Genomic DNA, 22,796 nt, shown 5'->3' on the forward strand with positions numbered 1-22,796 from the left:
TAGCTGTTTGGCTGAGACCAAGCAGAGCCACTCCTTGAGTTAGGAGCAAGGTCAGAAGGCCAGGCTGCTACCCAGTGGGAGGAGTGGAGAGTGAGACAGTCACTGACTCTACTATAATTTCACCTTTAAATACGTAAAGGAATGAAGTCTTCATATTTAAGTGGAAAATGAAGAAAAAAGTTTAATTACTTTCTTAAACCTTTTAGTGGAAATAACTGATTGCAAGAATAACATGAGGACAAAACAGTGGTATGTGCTTTACACATATTCACCTATTAACATTTTGCCCCATTTGATATATTAGTTGCACACGCTCTCTCTGGATATATACATATATATTATTTTTCTGAACCATTTGAAAACAAGTTGCCCTTTACCCCTAAATACCTTAGTGTATATTTCCTAAGAATGAGGCAATTCTCTTACATAGCCACAGAACTCAGCTATCAACTTCAGTAAATTTAACATTGCTCTTACCTACTTGTTTATTAATGGACTCAATAATGTCCTTTATGGCATTGATTTCTTCTAGTACAGAATCCAATCTGGGATCAGGTACTGTATATTATGTCATGTGTCTTTTAGTGTTCTTTAACCATTTTCAGTTTTACTTTTGTCTTTTATGACATTGTCATTTTTGAAGACTACAACCCTCTCTTTAAAAAAAACAAAAATAGAACCCGCCTTTCATTTATTTTTTAGACTGTTTCTCTGGCCTTACTAATTATTATTAGTATCTAAATGGGAAGAACTGGTGGGAGTAAGGGGTGTTGCTGGTTCCTGCCTGTACATGGCTTTTGGAAGTGGGGGAAGATGTGGGAGGGATTTTCACTGCTGCCCTCTTTTCTTCTTCCTTTGTTATTGCCATCTACTACCAGGATTTAGGCTTATTTACTGGTTTATTTCCTTATGCTTCCCACCGAATTTTTGATACGTCTTAGATTAGCATTTGCCTTGGGTGGAAAGTGAGGGGTCAGGCTTAAGGGTAAGTTGTCCTAGAGAGGAAGCAGCCTGTCGTCATGAAGGAGAAGCCGTGCAGGAGAAGGTCTCACAGGGCTGGCAGCCTAGTGGGCAGATCAGTGGAAGCCGGCACATCTTAGCCTTGGACCTTCACACTGGCCTGTTGGATAGCAGGAAATTAGGCGAGGTGACCTTCCACACCGGGTTCTTGGCAGCTGCACTGTGAAAAGGCCTTGAATGATGAACCTGGGGGTGTGTGCCCAGAGGGTCTGAGGAGTATTGAATGGTGAACGCTAGGTGGGGGTTAGAAGAATGGCTGCGGAGGCTTTGGGTTGGTAGAGATGGGACCAGTGGTTTTCATGAAGAGCCTAGTTCTGTTTGATCTAGGGAAAACCATGACTTGATAATTCTTCAGAATGTTCTCTGACTACTTTGCTTCCTGCCTTCCTCTGACAAAGATACCCAGAAGGGCCGTGCAGTCTGGTGCACAGACACTCCAGTTGCTGAGGCCCTCAGCGCCTGTGGTGGTGTGCCCCTGTGCCCTGTGCCGCCAGCTTGGGAGAGCATGTCGTAGTAGCTGGATGTTAAATATTTGTCAGCTGAATTAATCTCTGAAGTCAAAATTTGGTGTTTGGCCTCAGCATAAAGAGACTATACACTTGAGACTTCTCACTGATTTGGTGTAATGACTTAAGTCACCCCCTTGTACTGTGGTTGCAGATCTAACAGGTCAGGAGATTCAAAAGTCTTGCTTGTCAAGGAACAAAGAGCTGGATTCTCTCTTTCCAGTTTCATAGAATGTAACAATGAATACTTCCAAGTATAGTACAAAGAGAAAATTCCTTTCTGCGGGGCAAGTCAGTTCTGCTGACAGTCACAAAGTGGGTGACAGGCTTTCATGTAGAAATTTGAAAACCTGATCTGTTACTCTGTTTGCAGGTTAGGAATTTCTAAAAAGGCTCCATTTTTATTTTGTTATTTTTACGTAATCAAATATATTTGTGGAAAAGAATATGTGAAATAGAGAAGAGGGCCTAGATACCATGAAAAATTTTTTATTTTACAGGATGGTGTGCTTTGTTTTACTTTATCTAGGATATATGTAAGAAACATAGTTGAATAGTCGGTCAGTTGTACAATTGTGATAGGTTGTCCATTGAGAAAAAGACCTTCAGTGTTTATATAAGGTCTCGATAAAATGACATCATAATGGTAGGCATTTGAGTTTTTCCTATGGGGCAGGCATGGTGCTGAGTGCTTTCCATACATTATCTCATTATTTTATCAATGTCAGCATCATAGAATTTACAAAGAGTGATATGTATGTACACCCACATACACACATATTTAAAAAGGCATCATACTCTACATATTATCTTTAAAAGGTCTATTATGGAAGCTGTTCTGTGTCAGTAAATATAGATACTCATTATAATTTTAATGGCTTCAAAGTTTTCCGTGATATTGCTGTAGCATAATTTATTTAGCTCATTCCTTTTAAATAGATTCTTAAGTTATTTCTTAAGTAATAATTTGGCAATAGATATTCATGTACTTTGTGCAGTTGCCTGTATCTTTCTTTTAGATAGGTTTCTAGGTGTAGAATTCCTGGATTGAAGGGAGAGAATGTTTGACTTTTAAAATGATCCTCTTAGATTAAGAAAAAGCTAAAAGAGTTACTGCAAAGTTTGAAAAGGCCCATAGGAATGATATTCTGATGTTTCTCTTGTTTCTGTGCTTCCTTTTGTTTTTAACCCTGCATGGTTGTGTAATGGTATTCTTTTTCCCTTTTGTAGTAAGCTGTGCTAGAACAAAAATGCAATGAAAGAGACACTGGATGAATGAAAAGCCCTGCTTTGCAACCCCTCAGCATGGCAGGCCTGCAGCTCATGACCCCTGCTTCCTCACCAATGGGTCCTTTCTTTGGACTGCCATGGCAACAAGAAGCAATTCATGATAACATTTATACGCCAAGAAAATATCAGGTACTAATGATAACACTAATACTGGACCATTTTTTCACTAAAATGGAATAAATTAGCATATGGTCAGCACAACTTATATAAAACTCATTTACCTTTCAAGCTCCCCTCTTCTGATTAATTTTCTCATTCAAAACACCTTTGTTCTTAATAGTCCTTTTCTTTTCTAACATCTGCTGGGTAATTGACTTGATTGTCTTATTTGTGAATTTCCTTAAATTTTTTCCCCATCTATGAAAACTCTACTGTTCCATAACATTCATTTGGGTGTGTCTGTCCTAATGAGCTAGGTAGGAATCGAGATTGATTTGAAAATACTCAAGTCATGAACTGGCAGAACCACAGTTACTGTGGGTTTTGTTTTTCATATTATTCTAGAGAAGTATTCTGTCTGTACAAAAATAGAATTCTTAAAGGAAGATTAGAAATTGTAAATGCCTTTTGAACGTATATTTACACAGCACAGCTATATCTAGCAACATTTTAACACCTCGTTGTTCTTGTATAAAGATGTAGAAAATATATTTTTTATAAATATTGGAGGAAGATTTTTGAAAACAGTAAAATTTCCTCACTTATAGCAAAACCCCATTTTCTAAATTTTATAGTGGTAAGGAGTCTGTAACCCTTGTTTCTGTTGTGTTTTCAGGTTGAACTGCTTGAAGCAGCTCTGGATCATAATACCATAGTCTGTTTAAACACTGGCTCAGGGAAGACGTTTATCGCAGTCCTGCTCACTAAAGAGCTGTCCTATCAGATCAGGGGAGGCCTCAGCAGAAATGGAAAGAGGACGGTGTTCTTGGTCAACTCTGGTAATACAGAATTGTTTTGTCAAATTGTGTGAGGAAAGTGGATGAGCAGATTTTCTCTCTGACTGTTAAATTATTGAAAGTGAAGGGAGTTTGACAACTAAGGTGCTTATTTAAAGCTCCTTAAGTGTAATTGCGTTTAATTCTGATTCTGCATTCCTCTTTGAATGGATTGCTTTAGACCTACTCTAATCAAAGTTGTTACGTTTATTTTGGATGTTGATGCTTAGCTTCACAGAGTATGTCAAAGGTGCTTGATTATGAGAAAGGTAACTTTTCGGTTTATAATTCTGTTTTACCAGTTGTAGAAAGAAAGTTTTACGCTTCGTAAAAGTTAGGTGTAGTATGAATTTAAGATACTGATTTCTGTGTGTTTGGGATTATACATCAGAAATTAAAAGTATAACATGTGAATCCAAGCTGATAGGTCCAAATATAACCATGCCACCCCCTTCCCTTCTTAAAGATCGTCAGCATGACTGTGTAATGTTCTCATGTGCTTTAAATGTCATTAGACTGTCTTATGTCTTGGCATAATGGTATTGTTTTATTGGAGAAAAAGGGTGGTTGGTGGGCAATCTGGAATTGCCATTCCAGCCTAGAAGTTATATTCTGAGGTATATAAGGTTCTCTAAACTGAATTGGCAAAGGCAGGGTGGTGAGTTGAGTAAGTACATTTTGGAGGATAACCTTGAAACAATGATTTTTAGGTAAGGAATTGGTGGTTAGGTGTAATATAAAATGATAAGGATTTACTTACCTGTTTTAATAATTTTTAGTCCAGAGAGTCAACTAAGTAAGGTTTCTCATATTTATATGGAGTGTTATATTTGTGATCAGCAAATCAGGTTGCTCAACAAGTGTCAGCTGTCAGAACTCATTCAGATCTCAAGGTTGGGGAATATTCAAACCTAGAAGTAAACGCATCTTGGACAAAAGAGAAATGGAACCAAGAGTTTACTAAGCACCAGGTAAGACCTGTAGAGAAATTTCACTTAGTCCTTGACTTAGTTTATAAAATGACCTGGTTGTCTGGGTTAGGTTTGAAAACTCTACTTTCCTATACTTTATCAGCCTAGAAACTAGCTCTTATGCTCTGTAAATGTCATCCTAAAGCCAAATAGATTATTAATTTGTGTTGCTCCTACTTTGTAGAAAAGAGACAGCTTTACTGCATGATGTATTTGCTGGAGAAACACAGATTCCTACCATCTGTTTCCACCTTGCCGATAACTTGCTTTCAGAAAATTTTTTCTTGTGTTAAATGTCTTACAACTTAAGAGCTCTCTTGGTTGAGGTCTTTGGTTGGGTCTTTGACTGAGATTTCTGCTAACTTACCTATTTCCGTGTACTCAATATGTGTTTGAAGGTCTTCTAAATGTCAATCACTGTGGTTGGTATTGGGGGTTACAAAATGGTTAAGAGATGCTTCCTAACCTTAGGTAACCCACAGTCTGCTAGTATATCTCACATATTGGACGCAATCATCGATAAAGTACTCAACTGTCCAAAGAATGGTAAGCTATAAAAAGAACATTTAATGGTCTGTCTTCTTCCAGAAAGCCTTGTCAGTTCATTGCAAAAAAGAAAAAAAAAAAGTGTGAATTGTTTTGTTATTTGATTAAATTGACGGGTTTCATCACTCAAAATACAGCTCTAGGAACCTGAAAACCTGGAGTGAATTTAGTAGATTTAACCTACAGACATGGTCTCCATTATAGAGAATTTTCATAATTCTGCTTCTTGCTTCCGGTGTTTCAACTTCTGTACATTTAGAATTTGGGGTTTAATTTTGATTGATGAACTTCTTAAACCTCATCTTTGAAACAGTGGCTCCATGATTTGATTTCTTATATGTTTATCCAGGCAGGTGAATGATACATTTGTATACTGATGTTGATTTTATTTTAGGTTCTGGTTATGACTTGTTATGTCGCCTTGAATGTTTTGAAAAATGGTTACCTATCACTGTCAGACATTAACCTTTTGGTGTTTGATGAGTGTCATCTTGCAATCCTAGACCACCCCTATCGAGAAATTATGAAGGTAAATTTTTAGACTTTATCATTCTTTGAAATTCATGGTCAAATTACTGAGTATATATAATTCTTTAGATAGCAAAAGCAATAATATTAGTTTATCAATTTTGGGAACTTGGTTCCAATATATGAGTGAATGAATATTATATTAATATTAATCTTTAAATATCATAGTGTAAGTAAATGAACTACATATAATAATTTTTCATAACATATTTAAATATGACCTTTTTTCAAGATTAAGATTATATTTAATGAAGACAGTTACCAGAGTTCTTGCTTTATCCAAATAGATGTGTTTCTGATCAGATGTGTGTAACAACACTTTTTATGACAAAAGTAATGTTTTACTGAAGAAATTTTTTAAATTCAGAAAATCACAAAAAAGACTGTAAAAATCCCCCACATCTTACCTTTTGAGAAAAGCACTGCTAATGTTTTGTGATTTATCCTTTGTGCAAACATGTAACTTCTGTTTTGCTTTTAAAGAATCACTGAATATACTGGTCTACAATGTGTTTTTCCCCACTTATTATGATGATTTATTTATATTTTATTAGGGAAGTTGTAGGTTTACAGAAAAAAATCATGCAGAAAATACAGAATTTCCATATTAATCCCCTTCCCCCTATTATTAATACCTTGCATAAGTACAGTACCTTTGTTACAGTTGATAGAATATTATTATAATTTTACTATTAGCTATAGTCCATGGTTTACGTTACAGTGCACTGGTTTGTGCTGTCCTGTGTTATGCTTTTTTTTTTAAATTAGTAGCATATATACAACCTCCAAATTTGCTAATTCAGTGGTGTTAATTACATTCACAATTTTGTGCTACAACCACTGCTATCCATTACCAAACCTTTTCCATGCCTTCAAAGAGAAACCGTACACTTTAAGCATTAATGCCCCAATATATATTTCAATATATGAATGAATAAATATTAAACTAATATTATTTTTAAACATCCTAAGTAAATGAACAACGTATAATAATTTGTCATAGCATATTTAAATATGTCCTTTAAACATACTACAATAATTTTATAAGTATTATTATGTTGCCCTGGTGCACTGATGTTTCTACTGAACAAATTGTTTTTAATATTTATTAGTCATTTTGACATTTTTAAATAGGGTGCTATCTGTTGTGTTATGGCCTTGCAAAATGAAGTCCTTAATGTCAATTTCTTTTATGTTAGCTCTGTGAAAATTGTCCATCGTGTCCTCGCATTTTGGGACTAACTGCTTCCATTTTAAATGGAAAATGTGATCCAGAGGAATTGGAAGAGAAGATTCAGAAACTGGAGAAAATTCTTAAGAGCAATGCTGAAACTGCAACTGACTTGGTGGTCTTAGACAGGTATGTGCGCCTGATTGACTTGACTCTAATGAAGCTGGTTATAACTGCTTTTAAGCCTTTGGTGTCTTTCATAGTGCCTTGCCAATAGTACCTGCTTAAGGGAACAAAGGTTTCTTAAAGGAAACGAGTTAGACTAAGAATTCTTCATAAGAACAGTTTCTTCCAAGTGCAAGAATCTAACCTTCTTCCTTCAGAGAGTACATCTGGAGATGTTTTTACTTTGAATGATTTATTGGATAAGTGGTAGTCCTTCCTATTTGCTGATGTTTACAAGGACTGGGAACTTTGACATCAGAATTGCGTGCTTTTCTCTCAGTATGTGTGCTTTGTTGTTCTGATGCAAACATCCTATGTGATTCTTTTTTCAAGAACTTTAATTTATGTAGATAATTCGGTGTTTTACAATATATTTTAAAGTAATTGGAAACACTCTGTTGTATGGAAAAATGGGTTGTGGATTTCTGAGATGGTATGCTATTTATATTTTTCTATGTTTGTCTCCTTTTGGGGGATGTAAAATACATCATACCCCCCCCACCCCCCCACCCCGACAAAACCATAGTAAGTTAAGGGAGGCTTTATAAATTGGTAGGAAATGGGTTTTTAAATAAATGTAACTATACTCAATTTATATCAAAATATCCTTATATCCTTATTAGATATAATCTTAAACAAGGCTAAAGGTTACAAAGTGGTGATCCATAGGACAGTTAAAATAAATAGAGAAGACTGATTTCTCAGGGGAATGGAGCTGAATCAGACCCAGGCTTTAATATGGGTTCTACCAGATGTAAGCTCCGTGGCTATAGGTGAGTCACTTACTGTCCCTGAACCTGTAAAATGGGTCTGACAGTGCTTTAAGGGAATTCTTTGATGATCAATTGCACTGACATGTGGAAAACATCTTGCAATATGCCTGGCATTGAAAAGAAATTTGGTAAAAGTTACTTGCGTAGAGAGAGAAGAAAAGGTCACGTTTCTGATTCATTGAACTTAAGTATCCAAATGCCGTGTGGAGTGCAGATCTTATGACTGTGAGGACGTGGTTGTTTCTCACTTCCCTGAGCCAAGTCTCCCTATGATGTTGAAATAAAAGGCTATACTTTTGCTTTTATATGATGTGAATTAGATTGCTAGGCCTGCACAACTTGAAGTCTTCAGAAGAAGTACTATTTAAGTACAATTTATAAGTTTGTGGACTTTACCTGGTTCTTGATTCTGTGCTGAGTTATTCCTTCTGAATGTTCTTTGCCTCATTAGCCTCCTGTTCCACAAACTTCATTTGCTTTCTGGATTTGAAAGATATTAATTAGAACTTGGGTATTTAATGCTACGTAAATATTAAAGTTAAATATCTCAGGAACTTTTAATCAAATAATGAAAAAGAATTGCAGAGCGCAGGAAGTCTTGATTTGCTTGCAAGTATCATGGAGGCTTCTTAAGGCTAAGATTACCTGTGGCTTCCCTCCTTGTGCTGTGTTAACTGCTTTGTCACAGCTACACTAGGACAGATCAGGCTGGTCCTTTTGTTACAGCATGGCCCTCTGCTTGCTTATTTTAGCCTGTAGCGCCTGATATGTTGACTTCGTGCTACCACTGTTGTCATTTATTACTTGTAGGGCACAGATGGGAAACTGAAAAAACTTCAAGTTTGAGACCTATAGGTCTTATGTGGCAAATAAAGGTGCAAACCAGAAATACTAAAATTTCCCTTTATCTCTTTATGTAGAGATAAGCAATGTAAACGTTTTAATGTATTTCTTAATTATTACATGTTTATATACACATACTATAACAATATGTATATATAATTCTCTACAAAATTATAGTTCTGTAAATTTAGTTTCGTATTAGACTTTTTTCACTTAACATTGTGAGCATTTTCCAATGTGAACTCCACAAGGGAAAAAGATTTTCAACTAAGTCATTGTATTTTGTTGTATAAATGTATCATAATTTAACAATTATTAATCTTATTAAATACAAGTTTCTAGTTTTGGGCTGTTAGACAAACATTCTTATACCTTAAAGTGTGTCCACATTTCTGATATTACCTAGGAGTGTTCCCTAGAAGAATTACAGAGACAAAGGATATAATTTTTTTCTGGTTCTTGGTAGGTATTGCCAAATTTATTGTCACAAAATGTGTCCCAGGATTAAGTATTACTTTCAAAAGCTTTTCTGATTTGGTGGAAAATGTATTACATTTCTGTTTCTTTTATTACTAGTAAGAATAAACAGCTAAGAATGTTTATGTAAAATACTCATTCACATCTTGTGCTCATTTTTGCAAAGGGTTTCAGCATTTTTTTGTTAATTTGCACAAGTTCATTATTATTGTGAATCTCAACTTTGTTATGTTCACTTTAAATACCAGTGCATTTGCTTTAAATTGAATTAAGAGTTTTTGTTTGTTTTTCAAGAGTATTCTTCTGGACTTTCATTTTAGTGTTAATTTATTAAAGAAGTTTCTGAATTCTTACCGTTATTAATTCAGTAACAAGGTGCTGTAGTATGTGTTAGAGACACAGGGTTTGATTAAGTATAAATTCTCATTTGGGTTAAGAAAAGTGAAAACTGTAATGTTTATGTCTATTTCTTTTCCTTAATTAAAATCATTGACTGTGCTTCTAGAATATTATGTGCCGTTCTGGTTATCGTATTTTATGAAAGTCTTAAAAGAACCAAGGAATGCCAACAGAAATGGGTGAAAGCTGGCAGAGCTTTCCTTACAAAAATACATTAAAAATACACTGAAAATAAAATCAGTATTTGCAACTGCTAGAAATTTCAAATATATGGGAAGGAATAAAATTAATGATAAAACTTTACATCTGTCATGTACACTGCATTCGTGTTCCTACTTCTGAGACGTAATCATCATCAAGGATTCTGGGCACCATTGTTCCTCATTCTGGCTGCTGCCTAAGAGATGGAAGTCTAAATCTAAAAAAGAAAACAAAACCTAGGATAATAAGGAAATCTGTTCACGGAATTCTTGGAATTTCAGTCTAAGTGATCAGTCCTGGGGACCTGCCACAGGAAACCTAGTACAGATAATAGTGAGTTCCACTTCCAAAGGCATGTTGGGAGCCTCCCGTTAGCCCAAGGAGGCATACGACCTGAAATAGGAGGTTTCTTCTTTGGTTTAAACATGGAAATGGATCCGAATGCTGTGGTGGCATCTTTAAAGTGAAGCACAGAGTGTTTGGAAAGGCTCTGTGATTTACCTGAAAGAGCCTTCAGAGGAGGCAGTCCTGAGGTTTGGCATGGGCAGCCATGCACTCTCTGGGCCTTCATTTCCTTCACAGTCCTCCATGTGTACGGATTACGTTAGAGGGCACACCCAGTTCCCAGCACAGTGCTTGAAATGCGTTAGGTGCTCAGTTTGTATTTCTCTCCTTCCCACTCGACTCCTTTTCCTTTTGAAAACATACTTTAATATCTTATTGGCTTATAAAAATAGTATATGTTTATTGTGGAGAAATTCATAACACAGAAAAGTAATAACTAAAAGAAGAACCTAAAATTCCATCCTACTGCTAACAATTTGTCATATTTTCTTAGTATATATTGTCTTTTTCTTGTTTTTTGAAAAAAAATTAATTCAAAGAAGTTGTATTTTCACTATTGATAGGCATTGACAGCTTTTATTTCTGATCTTAAAGATACACTTCTCAGCCATGTGAGATTGTGGTAGATTGTGGACCATTTACTGACAGAAGTGGACTTTATGAAAGACTGCTGATGGAATTAGAAGAAGCACTTAATTTTATCAATGACTGTAACATATCTGTACATTCAAAAGAGAGAGATTCTACTTTAATTTCTAAACAGGTAAGCATATAGAAAGTAAGTATAGTAAGTATAATGAAAGGTTTGTGCTTGCTTTTAATATTGAAGTGAAAGCATGCTTCTGTTGAGGCTCTTTTCTATACATTTTAGTTTAGTATCTTCCTTTCTTTTTGGACATTTTATATTAAGCATATCGTTATCATTGGGTTGATCAACTGTTGCCTAATAGACATTTATATTATTAAGTATAGACCTCCCTGATTCAGGGAAGAGATGAGTTAGGATTCATGTCATGGGTATTTAAGTATAAGGAGTGGTTCCTTTCTTCTTCTTCCTCTTCTGTCAGGTGAGTTAGTTCTTGCTCAAACTCTTGGACTAAATGTGCTTTTCTGTTCTTTGCTAACATGTGTGACTGGATAAGGTCCTGTCGTCCCTGAGCGGTACAGCTTTGATGAGAGATCCCTTAGGATATAGTCCTCAAAATGTGGGCCTTAGACCAGCAGCAGCAGGAGCTTCCAACAGAAATGCAAATTATGAATCCCACCAGAGACCTACTGAATCAGAAATCAGAAGCTCTGGAAGTGGGGTTGGGTAGTCTGGGTTTTGACGAGCCCTCCAAGTGATGCTGTTGCATTAAAGCTTAAGAATCACTGCCCTAGGACTTTGTAGACATTTCTGAGTGTTAGTGTTGTACTGTAGAAATTGGTCTGAATTTCTCTCCTGCTCATTTTTTTCTGGAGCACCAATGTCGAGGCTTTCTCAGACTTTGAAATCTCATTATATATGTGTTCAACCAAGTATGTGTTTTGCTTGCCTGCAGAATTGACCATTCTTCAGTTGTAGCCTGGTTGTGGCTTGACATTCTGCTTTGAACTCAGGTTGTAAGATGTGGAACTCTGGGCAGGCCCCGAGATCAGAATCTGGTTGTAGCCTGGAAATCAAAGTCAAGGAGCCCTGACCTATTGGTGTTGTTTCCATTGAGATGATAATGGAGCACAATTGTACTGTGGTTTTAGAACTCTTTCACCATTGCAGTGAGAAGTACTAGATATAGACTGGCCAAAAATCATCCACAGTTCCTAGTCTTTCTTTTTAAAAATGTTCATTATAATGTAATATATTTATAAAACCAGAGGATATTATCTGTAGATAAAGTTCAAGGAAAATTGTTTTGTTTTTCCTTGATACTTAAAATAAAATTACTCTGTTATATATAATTCCTTGCATGTTATATGTGTATATAATTCCTTACATAATTTGCCTGGAAATAAATGACTTGGTTGTAGTTCTAAATAATTAAATGAAGTTTTATTACTTTGTATGATTGCATCTTTTAGTTCCTTTGATTCTTTTCACCAGGGCTGGGGAGGGGGTGGCAGGCTGATTACTCAGGCATAACTATATATGAAAAGTGGAGCTTGAGAAGACCATGGCCCTTTCCCCCAACTTTAGGGAATTACCTCAGTGTTGCTATTAGTGGGGTAAAATTATTTTGAAGGGGCAGTTTGAGGACAACTTAAATCCCAGTTAAACCGCATATGAAGATGCTACATGATATTGCTTAGCATTTGGCTTTTTTCTTTTTTTTTTTTATAGATACTATCAGACTGTCGTGCAGTGTTGGTAGTTCTGGGACCCTGGTGTGCAGATAAGGTAGCTGGAATGATGGTAAGAGAACTGCAGAAATACATCAAGCATGAACAAGAGGAGCTGCACAGGAAATTTTTATTGTTTACAGACACTTTCCTAAGGAAAATACATGCACTATGTGAAGAGCACTTCTCACCTGCCTCACTTGACCTGAAGTTTGTAACTCCAAAAGTAATAAAACTGCTTGAAATCTTACGCAAATATAAACCATATGAGCGACAGCAGTTTGAAAGCGTTGAGTGGTATAATAATAGAAATCAGGATAATTATGTGTCTTGGAGTGATTCTGAGGATGATGATGAGGATGAAGAAATTGAGGAAAAAGAAAAGCCAGAGACAAATTTTCCTTCTCCATTTACCAATATTTTATGTGGGATTATTTTTGTGGAGAGAAGATATACAGCAGTTGTCTTAAACAGGTAAATCTCTGAGATTAACATTTGTTTCCATACTAGAACAAAGCAGCTTTTTGTTTTGTGAAGTGATATGCTATGGTAGCTTTGAGAGCTAGCATAAGGGGTACTTAAGTGTCCTTTACTTGGTACCATCATAATTCATAAGTAATGCTACACTGGGATTGACAGAGAGGATATAGATAAATAATAGCTTTCCCCAAAGGCTAAGTTTGACTTGACTGAGATTTTTTTCTTAAAGGATGCTAATCCATCCAAAATAGAGTATAGACAATTACATTACATTAGTTTAAAGCGTTTGTTGTTTTGTATTCAGTTCAGTTAAATTCAGTTCAGATATTTAATTAGGCATATGTCTTTTGCCATATATGTTAGATATTAAGCATTTCACACCATCACACCAATCTTTATCTAGTAATTTTAGGATAAATTTTATCTGGGTATTATTGTGGCTAATTATTCTATGTTAACTTTTATTTCTTACAAAATATGTTGGTTCAAGTTTGCAAGTCTGCAGTGGAAAAAGTTTTGAACAACAACTGGATTTGCAGTTTGGATTGATTCATAGACTATATGTTAAATTATTCTGAATCAAGAGAGAATAAGCATGTTAGGGAAGAGTTCTGAGAATATTAGCAAAGCTGATGATGAATCCAAATTTTCGGTTTTGATTTCAGGCACCTACCCCCTCATTAATAAAAGTTTATATTTCCTGCATTTAGACGCAGCCAAGGAGCTCTACTTCAAAGTAGCACTCTACTCCAAATGATCACTCAATGTATGGTCCTTTGGGTTGGTAGATAGATGCTCTGTTATTTTCTGGGAAAAAAAAAGGGTCCTTATTTTGTAGTTAGGGCAGTCTACTTTTCTGTGAGATAAGTAATTGGCCCAAGTTGATCCCCAAGAGCTTTTTCTGCAAGTAGTGATCTCTGAGGAAAAATTAAGCTTTGTTTCCTGAGGTAAATTTTTTTTTTTTTTCCTTAACTGCTGCTGAATATTTAGGGTTTTAAAAGTTTTTTGAGTAACGAGAAATTGGACTCTGTGGTAGTCATCTGGGAATTTTTATTCTGGTAATTTTCATAGTCATTGGCCCTGATCCTTCTAATGAATATAAAATAAAATAACTGTGGGTAGTGAATTACATTTAAATCAGAAGTTTAAGATTGGAAAGGGATCTCACTGGCTATCTAATCCAACCCACTTGTTTTTGTAAAAAAGAGAAAGGCCTCGGAAGAGGTGATTCGCTCTAGGTTTAATTGCTAGTCAGTGACAGAGACAATTCTAGAATCCTGATATCCTCCTCCACTTACTTCAGTCATGATGCCCCTGGCCATCCCAGACCCTAAAAACCAGTGCTTTACAGTGGAAAGAGCGCTATGAGACAGACCAGGGAAAGAATGACTGTCAAGAGAAATGATTTCTTCTTTTAGAATAACGGGAGAGGCCTTGCAGGGGTCAAAAAGTTTAACAGTGGCAGACTTCTTAGCCTAGTTGTAGAGATCCTTCTTATTGCAATACAAGATGGTATAAAGATTGAGTAAATTTTCTGGGGCTTGGAGAGAAGAAATGAGATTTAATTTTCTTTCTTTCCCCTGTTCTCTGCATGTATGTGCAGGTGTGCCAATTTTCATTGCAGGAATGTTAGCCTGAAAAGGTTTATCCAAAATCAGTCAGGTACTTCTTATTCACTTTGAGGATCAGATTAATTGTGATCAACTTTTATAAAATGTGGCTAGAATTTAGTGTTGTACGATGAATCAAGAGTGGTCTGAGGTCGTTGACTTTATAGGCAGCTAATTAATTGTACAATAGAGGTCTTATTCCAGTAAGCTTTTTAATAAGCTTTGAAAAACTTACTGAAGTTCAGACTCTTTCCTTCCATCAGTTTAATGGGAGGAACAATTTCGTGGGAGTATAAGCTTTTGCAATATATAGTTTTTGTGCAATTTTTTACTCTCCTAAATAAAAAATAAGTCACAACCACTTTTATATTTAAGTGTAGGTACAGTTGTATGTTTACAGTTCTCTTTAGCCTTATATTTATATAAGGTTTTAGGGTTTATAAGTTGACTTTATACATTTTCTTTTAATTTTTACAACACTCTATGGGAGAGTGAGGTCATTGTTTTTATCATATTACAGATGAAACCAAGACTCACTTTTGCCGTCCCCAGTCACAGAGCTGTCAAGTGGCAGAAAATGGCTTCCAGTCTCCAAGTCTAGTGTTCTTTCCACCATGTAATCTGCTAGTGTTGTGTGATACTGGCACTGGACAGACCTGGCTTCATATTCCGTCTCTTCCCCCTTGTTTTCCTAATAAACATTCCACTCTGGAATAATTTTAGATTTGTAAAAAAAGTTGCAGAGATAGTTCAGAGAGTTACAGCATACCCCCCACCCACTTCCCCTGTTTTTAACATCTTATGTTACCATGAAACTTTTGTCAAAACTAAAAAACCAACATTGGTTTATTACCGTAACTAAACTCCAGACTTTATTTGGATTTCACTGATTTTTCCAGTAATACCCTCTTTGCAATCCAGTGTACCATATTGCATTTAGCTGTCATGTCTCTCAAGTCTCCTCTTTGTTATAGTTTCTCATTATTTCCTTGTTTTTGGTGACCTTGACAGTCTTGAGGCACACTGGTCAGGTATTTGTAGAATGCCCCTGAGTTTGGGTTTGTCTGATGTTTTTCTCAGGATTAGATGAAGTTGGAGAATTTTGGAAAGATTGCCATACATGAGAAAGGCCCTTGTCATCACCTTATATCAGGGGGTTCATGGCATCAACATACATACCACTGGTGGATTTTAGACGACATCACTTGGCCAAGGTAGTGGTTGCCAGGTGTCTCCACTGTACCATGACTGTTTTTCCTTTTTTTTCTTTGGAAACAGGTCACTAAGTCTAGGCCATCAGAGGGGTGGAGAGGGGGTAGGTGTAGGGGGATGGGAGGAGGAGGATTGAACTCCGTCTCTAAGAGAGGGGGTGGGTCTACATATATTTGGAATTCTCCTGTAAGGAAGACCTTTCTCCCCCATTCATTGAATTATGTATTTATATCGGGGTGGTCTCATGCTTATTGTGTACTTTGGGTTAAATTTAGTGCTCCTTTATTTGTTCTGTTGTTCACATTGTTCCAGCCTTGGCCACTGGGAGCTTTGAGGCTAGCTCCTGTGTCCTTTTGACATGTCCCATCATTTTGTTTTTTGAGCACTTCCTTACTTTCTGGTATGAGATGCTCCAGGCTCTTGTATTTTTGGTGTCCCAGCCCTAGAATCATTTCTCCAAGGTGCCCTGGTTCCTTTTATTTCTACCTACTTTTTAGATTTGTATTTTGTAAAATTTGTTTTTCTTAAGCCTCAGTTTCTTCATCTTTAAAAAAAAAAAATAACTCATTCCCTTATTGGGTTGTTGTTAATAAGGTTCAAATGAGACAATGTATGTAAAAATGGCTGTTTCTTACCTGGCACAGAGTAGGCGCTAATTTCTTATGTTCTTTATGTACACATTTGGGGGATACTGAAACTGTGATAGTTTTTTGTTTTTTTTTTTTTTTTTTGTAAGATCAGAGGGGAATTACATTTGATTTTCTTACATTGGTAAGAAAATATAAGGTGTAAGAGATACTATTAAAGGTATTGTAGATAACATACTTCAGGTATCTGGTAGAGATTTCAAATGATGGTTTCTATCTTTGAGGTTTTTTCCCCTTACGGCTGTCTGTGTAATTCAGCATGTTTATCATATTACATTTCTCAGTAGTGCATTTACTATTCTGAAGTGACCATTCATACTTCCTATTTTTGGTCATGCTATTTCCAGTCTAACTGAGGGGGGGCAGAGCACATATGCACACAAACAGAGCCCCTCGGAGCCTGGCCTGTCTGCTGGCCGGTGCCAGCTCGCAGATGCTTCCCTGAACTCTGCCAAGAGCTCAGTGCCAGAATTGGGTGGAGCCTTTGGAAATGTTTATAGTAGTTTGACATTTTTATGTCTGTTGAATATAATAAGAATTGTTATTTGAACTTTAATACTCTTTAAATTTCATTTTGTTGGTAATTCCTTTTTTTGGAATTCTACAAAAATATTGGTCTCCAATGGATAGGAAATACCAAAAAAACCCCACATAAAAACCTGGTTCTAAGCACTGTGCACTAGAGAACAGCATAGTGTGTCAAACAGTTTGCTTCTGGAACAATTTGCATAAGCTCAGTGTGATAATAAAAAGAAACATATGAGACTTTTTCTTACTAATTCTATGGTACCATGAAATCTTTAAGCAGTTTGTGGTATACACTCATAAGCTCCCTGAGAACAGCAGACACTTGTTTTGTTTCCTTGAGGCCTATTGCTTTGTCATGGCACATGGTTAGCCTCCCTGTAAATTCATCCAACAGAGGAATAGTTTTTTTCTCTCTAAACTTTTATCAGCATGTATGTATATATATATATATGCATATATAGGTATGTGGCTTTAATTATTTCTTACAGGAGATATTGGCTATTAATGTGTTGTTTCTTCTGTTCTCTACATTATTGATGTAGATTTCAGCAAGGGGAAATACATTTACTCTTGGTGCTTCCATATCTCAGCTAATTGAAGTCTGCCAGATTGATCATTTCGGCAAAGTACAATATGTTCTTCACTTAATTAGGAATAATTGGAAATGCTTTTTTTTTTTTTAACTTCTGTTATATTCACATTAGTGCTGTTTTATACTAAAATTTATATGTGTATCATTTTTAAGATAATTTGTTTCATAATTTAGACTTCTGGTCATGCTATTTGCTTGCATGTAACACTGCTTTTTGTTACAGACATCATATGTTGTTATAATAGTTAAACAAACCTTACAACATAGTAAGGAAGTTTCTGTTTCTGTAAATTTTAAGTACTTGACCTGTAGAACAGACTCTCAGAATTAACCTAGAATGCAAGTGTTTTACTGATTGGAAGACAGAAAGGTATTCTAGATGGCCACTCAAGGTTTCTTCCAGCTCTTTGATATTAGTTTGTTTCATGTTTTGGGGGTGGGGGGTGGGAGTAGGGGGTGATTTGACTTAAAAAATGCAATTTTCTATTAGAAATTTATACTGTGTTGTATGACTTCAGAAGAACCATATGGAATCACTTACATCATCAGGTGTGGAACCATTTATCCTCTGTGCTGAGTTTTTGAGTGTGGATATTTCCAAAATAGCTGTAATGGCAACACTAACTGTTAACCTTCTGTACCCTTGTAAGGTGATCCCATCCTGTAGCTATTTTATATTTCTTTGCTAGAAGGCCAGCCTTAGGTCACTAGCACTCTGGGTTAATACAGAGAAGCAGGCAGGAAGAGGGACAAAGCTGGGGAGTCTCTCCTCTTTCACTGACAGGAAGGGGTGGTGATTTTTTTGGCACTGCTGTGCTAAAGTTAGTATTCTATTATACAGAGCTTTGGTGAGCAATCAGCATCCTGGAGGCAGGAAAGTATTGGGAATTGAGATGCTTTTCAATAGATGGAGGCATTTCACTCCATCTACAATGGCTACAAGAGCTGTACTTGTAGTGGTAGGGTGTATGGGGTAAGACTAAAAGAAATAGTCGTGCTTTTTTTTTCATACACAGCTGGAATTCTTTTATTAAACGTAGAGTGGGAATGAGATTTCCTTTGCTGTAGAAGTTCTCTCTTTGAGTCAGAGTGTTTGGTACTTGTTTTGTATAAGCATGGCCGTAGAGAGAAGGTCACAACTATTGCTTCAAGCTGTGTGTGTTCAGAGAAATGCCTTGAGCTGCACATAGCTTTTATCATTATAATGTCTTGTCCTGAAGCCAAGGTGTATGAGGATACATGTTTCTCTCTACCTAGCTCTTTTTCCCTTTGAGCCATGTCTTTATTTAAAGTCATCATCACCAATCAGAAAGTTTGAGGTAGTATGATCATTTTGTTTGGCATTGTAAATCAACCCTGTATTTGATATTAGAAGTACTTGGTCCGCAGATCTGTGGGTTGAAGAGTGGCCGTGATGTCTGTTTAAGCTAGTTGGAAAAAAAAATACCAAGACCATTTTGTTAGGTATGTTGGCAAAAGAATCCATTTATTTCCATTTTTAAGAGAGACCTTACAAACAAAAGTTTAACTTTTTTCTCCTCAGAAATGTTTAACTTCCAAATGTGTATAATTTCTTAGATTGATAAAGGAAGCTGGCAAACAAGATCCAGAGTTGGCTTATATCAGCAGCAATTTTATAACTGGACATGGCATTGGAAAGAATCAGCCTCGTAACAAACAGATGGAAGCAGAATTCAGAAAACAGGAAGAGGTATCTTAGATTAAAATAATTGTACAATAAAAATTTTCAGAACATACAGAGACAAAGTCTGTCCATAGGAATTTCCTGTCTTAATAATTTCCCAGCAATGACTTGTTTCTATATAGGATAGCTCTTTCCTATGAAGTTGCTGTGTAGTGAATCATATGCTCAGAATTAAATAGATGTCTCGTAAATCAATTTTGTGTCTTAATTGTCATCAACTATTTCATTCCTTTATTGGATTGATGGCACACAATTCCATTCCATAGAAAGCTGAAGTGTTTATAACTGTAACTCCTGTTCAGACTAGGAGGCAACAAACTGAAATCTTTTCCTCAAAGGGGTTTCCTTTGTATTTCAATTCTAAGTCCTACCTTGGTTAAATACTTTAAAAAAATAATACTGTATTTTATAGATTTTAGCTTAATTTTGTTTCATGCTTTTTAAGATCTTAATGTGGGGAAAAGCAGAGTAAAAATGCTAAAACCCAAGATAGTATTCTGGCTCACAAACAAGCAAAACCCTTCTTTTTAATGTTTATTTAACTTAAAATTAATAATTGATGAATAATTATGAATAATTCATGTTGGAATAATTTTCTGACTCATAGCTTTTTAACCCTACTCATTTAACAAATATTTATTGAGCACTTACTATATGACAGGCATTTTCTTCTCTTTTTCATTTAATTTTTCTTAGAGAAATCTATAGGTTTACAGAAAAATCTTGCAGAAAATTCAGAGTTCCCATACACTCCTCCATAGTTTTCCCTGTTATTAACACTTTGCATTAATGTGCTACCATTGCTACAATTGATGAAACAGTTTTATAATTATACCATTAACTTTAGTCCATAGTTTACATTCTAGTTCATTGTTTGTGTTGTACAGTCCTACTTTTTAAAAAAAAAATTTATTCTAGTAACATATGTACAACCTAAAATTCCCCTTTTATCCACATTCAAATGTATAATTTAGCCATGTTAATTATAATCACAATGTTGTGCTACCATCACCACCATCCATTCCCAAAACTTTTCCATCACTCCAAACAGAAATTTTGCCAATTAAACATTACCTTCCCATTTCTTTCCACCCTCTAGTAACTGTATTCTAGTTTCTGACTCTTCGAATTTGCTTATTTTAATTATTTTGTATTGGTGAGATCATTCAGCATTTGTCCTTTTGTGTCTGGCTTATTTCACTAAACAGGATGTCTTCAAGGTTCATCCATGTTGTCATATATGTCAGAACTTCATTCCTTTTTACAGTCAAATAAGATTCTTTTGTATGTATACACCACATTTTGTTTATCCATTCATCTGTTGATGGACTCTCGGGTTGCTTCCATCTTTTGGCAGTTGTGAATACTGCTGTGAACACTGGTGTGCATAGCATTTTGATAATATTCCACATTTGGAGTGTCCAAAAGCCAGAGCTGACATTAAAAAAACCAACTTAGTTTGTTATTTAACTTATCCTGGATAGTGAAATCGTGTATATTTTAAATCTAGAGTGAGAAAAATTTTTACTTTTTCGCCATAGTTCTGACTCCTTCAACTGAATATTTCCCAAGATGGCAGATAAAAAATAATACCTAGCTTGTAATTTTTAATTCCAAGTGGTGTAAGGATTTTAGTGAAAGATTTTTGACAGCCTTGGAGGGATGTTGGCAAAGTATCACATATATATAATTATGAAGAGTCAGAATGTCAACAGGACTCCAGAATGGCTTCATTTGGTCACATTCTTTACTTGATTCACTGTGCTTATTAAAGAAGCCAGCCCTTTCAACCCGAAGGCTTTCCATGGTTTGTACCTGGCTGCTTCTGTAAAGTAGAAAGGCCCTTTGATTTTTAAGGTACATTCAGTTGAAAACTACTGTCAGTAAATCATAGTTCATTTGCCCGTGTGTCCATGCATACCAAGTTTTCGTCATTTAGTCTTCTATAGTCTGGCCTTAGAACATTTAGTACATCCAGAGTATGTGTCAGAAATGACAGTTGTTGCTTATTTTTACTGTATTGTTTTCTTTGGAAATTATTTGGTGTGTTACTCTGAATTTTATAAGGCTAATGGTTGTGAAGAAATTTAGATCTGTTTCTTAGAATTGCTTTTCTTGTTGGATATTTTTCAGGTTCTTAGGAAATTTCGAGCACACGAGACCAATCTGCTTATTGCAACAAGTATTGTAGAAGAAGGTGTTGATATACCAAAATGCAACTTGGTGGTTCGTTTTGATTTGCCCACAGAGTATCGATCCTACGTTCAGTCTAAGGGAAGAGCAAGGGCACCAATCTCTAATTATGTAATGTTAGCAGACACCGACAAAATAAAAAGCTTTGAAGAAGACCTGAAAACTTACAAAGCTATTGAAAAGGTAAGTTTCAAAAGTAAATATGGCATCTTTAAGTTATCATTCTTTGTGTGCATAGAAATAGATGAAAACCATTTTATCTATAGAGAATAGTCTCAACAGGGGAGCACAATGTGTACATCATATGAGAATAATTATGGACAAAGACCCAGCAGTATTAGACAAGGTGTTTGAAAGCTCACTATAAAATAGCAGTGAAATGCTCATGTGGATTATTGGGGAAGATTGCCTGGGAAAGCATTCTGTTAAATGTGGTGGATGGTGTAGTGGCTGCTAATTGCTTGAGTTGTGGAGTGATTCGGGAAGGAAGAGGTCCCTATACTTATGAAAGACCATAAATCATATATATGTGTGTGTGTGTGTGTGTGTGTGTGTGTGTGTGTGTGTGTGTAAATGTGTCCAGGTATATAGGTATGGGACAGTGTTATCCCTGTACCAGTATGTGAGTGTCTCATAGGGATTTATTGGGAGAAATTTTCTGTAGCAGCTGACTTTGGGGTGTTAAAGTATGTTTCGGGAGCTAGATGTTTAATGCGAAGAAAGCCTTTTTCTGTAGGTGCAGAGGCGGGTAATTAACCAGTGGCAAGGAAGATGTTTGTTCTCATCATAAGTTCTGTTTTTAAAATGTTCAGATCTTGAGAAACAAATGTTCCAAGTCAGTTGATGCTGGTGAGACTGATGTTGAGCCTGTGGTGGATGATGATGATGATGATGTTTTCCCACCATATGTGCTGAGGCCTGATGATGGGGGTCCAAGAGTCACAATCAACACAGCCATTGGACATATCAACAGGTATGACATCAAAACTCTGATGTGGAAAACCTATGAGTATTGCAATAATTAAGCCTAAACCTCTGAGTATTGTATTGTTATTTATATTTTGCAGCCAATCACCAATCTTTTCATTTATATCATGTAATATTTTGATGGGAGAAAGAAAAGAAGCTAACTTTTGTTGTCATTCCTTTTTTTTTTTTTTTGGACAAAAAGCAAAAACAGTATTGTGTACTAAACATTTCATACTCATTGATGAGGCTGTAACGAAGGCATTATTTTGATTAGATTTAATTTAATTTTATAATGCACATTATTTTTCTAAGTA

The 22,796-nt window shown here is 35.8% G+C and overlaps 1 protein-coding gene across 3 annotated transcripts in view; it reads left to right on the top strand.

Annotated features, from left to right (window-relative positions):
- The window catches only part of DICER1 (dicer 1, ribonuclease III), a 78,779-nt gene that overhangs the window by 24,026 nt on the left and 31,957 nt on the right, over positions 1-22,796 (top strand). For all 3 annotated transcript variants that reach the window (XM_037831957.1, XM_037831955.1, XM_037831956.1), the window contains exons 4-13: positions 2,757-2,945; positions 3,592-3,754; positions 4,592-4,722; positions 5,663-5,797; positions 6,996-7,156; positions 10,825-10,993; positions 12,548-13,020; positions 19,194-19,326; positions 21,454-21,696; positions 22,326-22,486. In XM_037831957.1, coding sequence (XP_037687885.1) covers positions 2,802-2,945; positions 3,592-3,754; positions 4,592-4,722; positions 5,663-5,797; positions 6,996-7,156; positions 10,825-10,993; positions 12,548-13,020; positions 19,194-19,326; positions 21,454-21,696; positions 22,326-22,486 — 1,913 coding nt within the window. In that variant the 5' untranslated portion in view covers positions 2,757-2,801. The remainder of the gene's footprint in view (positions 1-2,756; positions 2,946-3,591; positions 3,755-4,591; positions 4,723-5,662; positions 5,798-6,995; positions 7,157-10,824; positions 10,994-12,547; positions 13,021-19,193; positions 19,327-21,453; positions 21,697-22,325; positions 22,487-22,796) is intronic.

Source organism: Choloepus didactylus, chromosome 4 (assembly GCF_015220235.1).
Source record: "Choloepus didactylus isolate mChoDid1 chromosome 4, mChoDid1.pri, whole genome shotgun sequence".
NCBI classification, from domain to species: domain Eukaryota; kingdom Metazoa; phylum Chordata; class Mammalia; order Pilosa; family Megalonychidae; genus Choloepus; species Choloepus didactylus.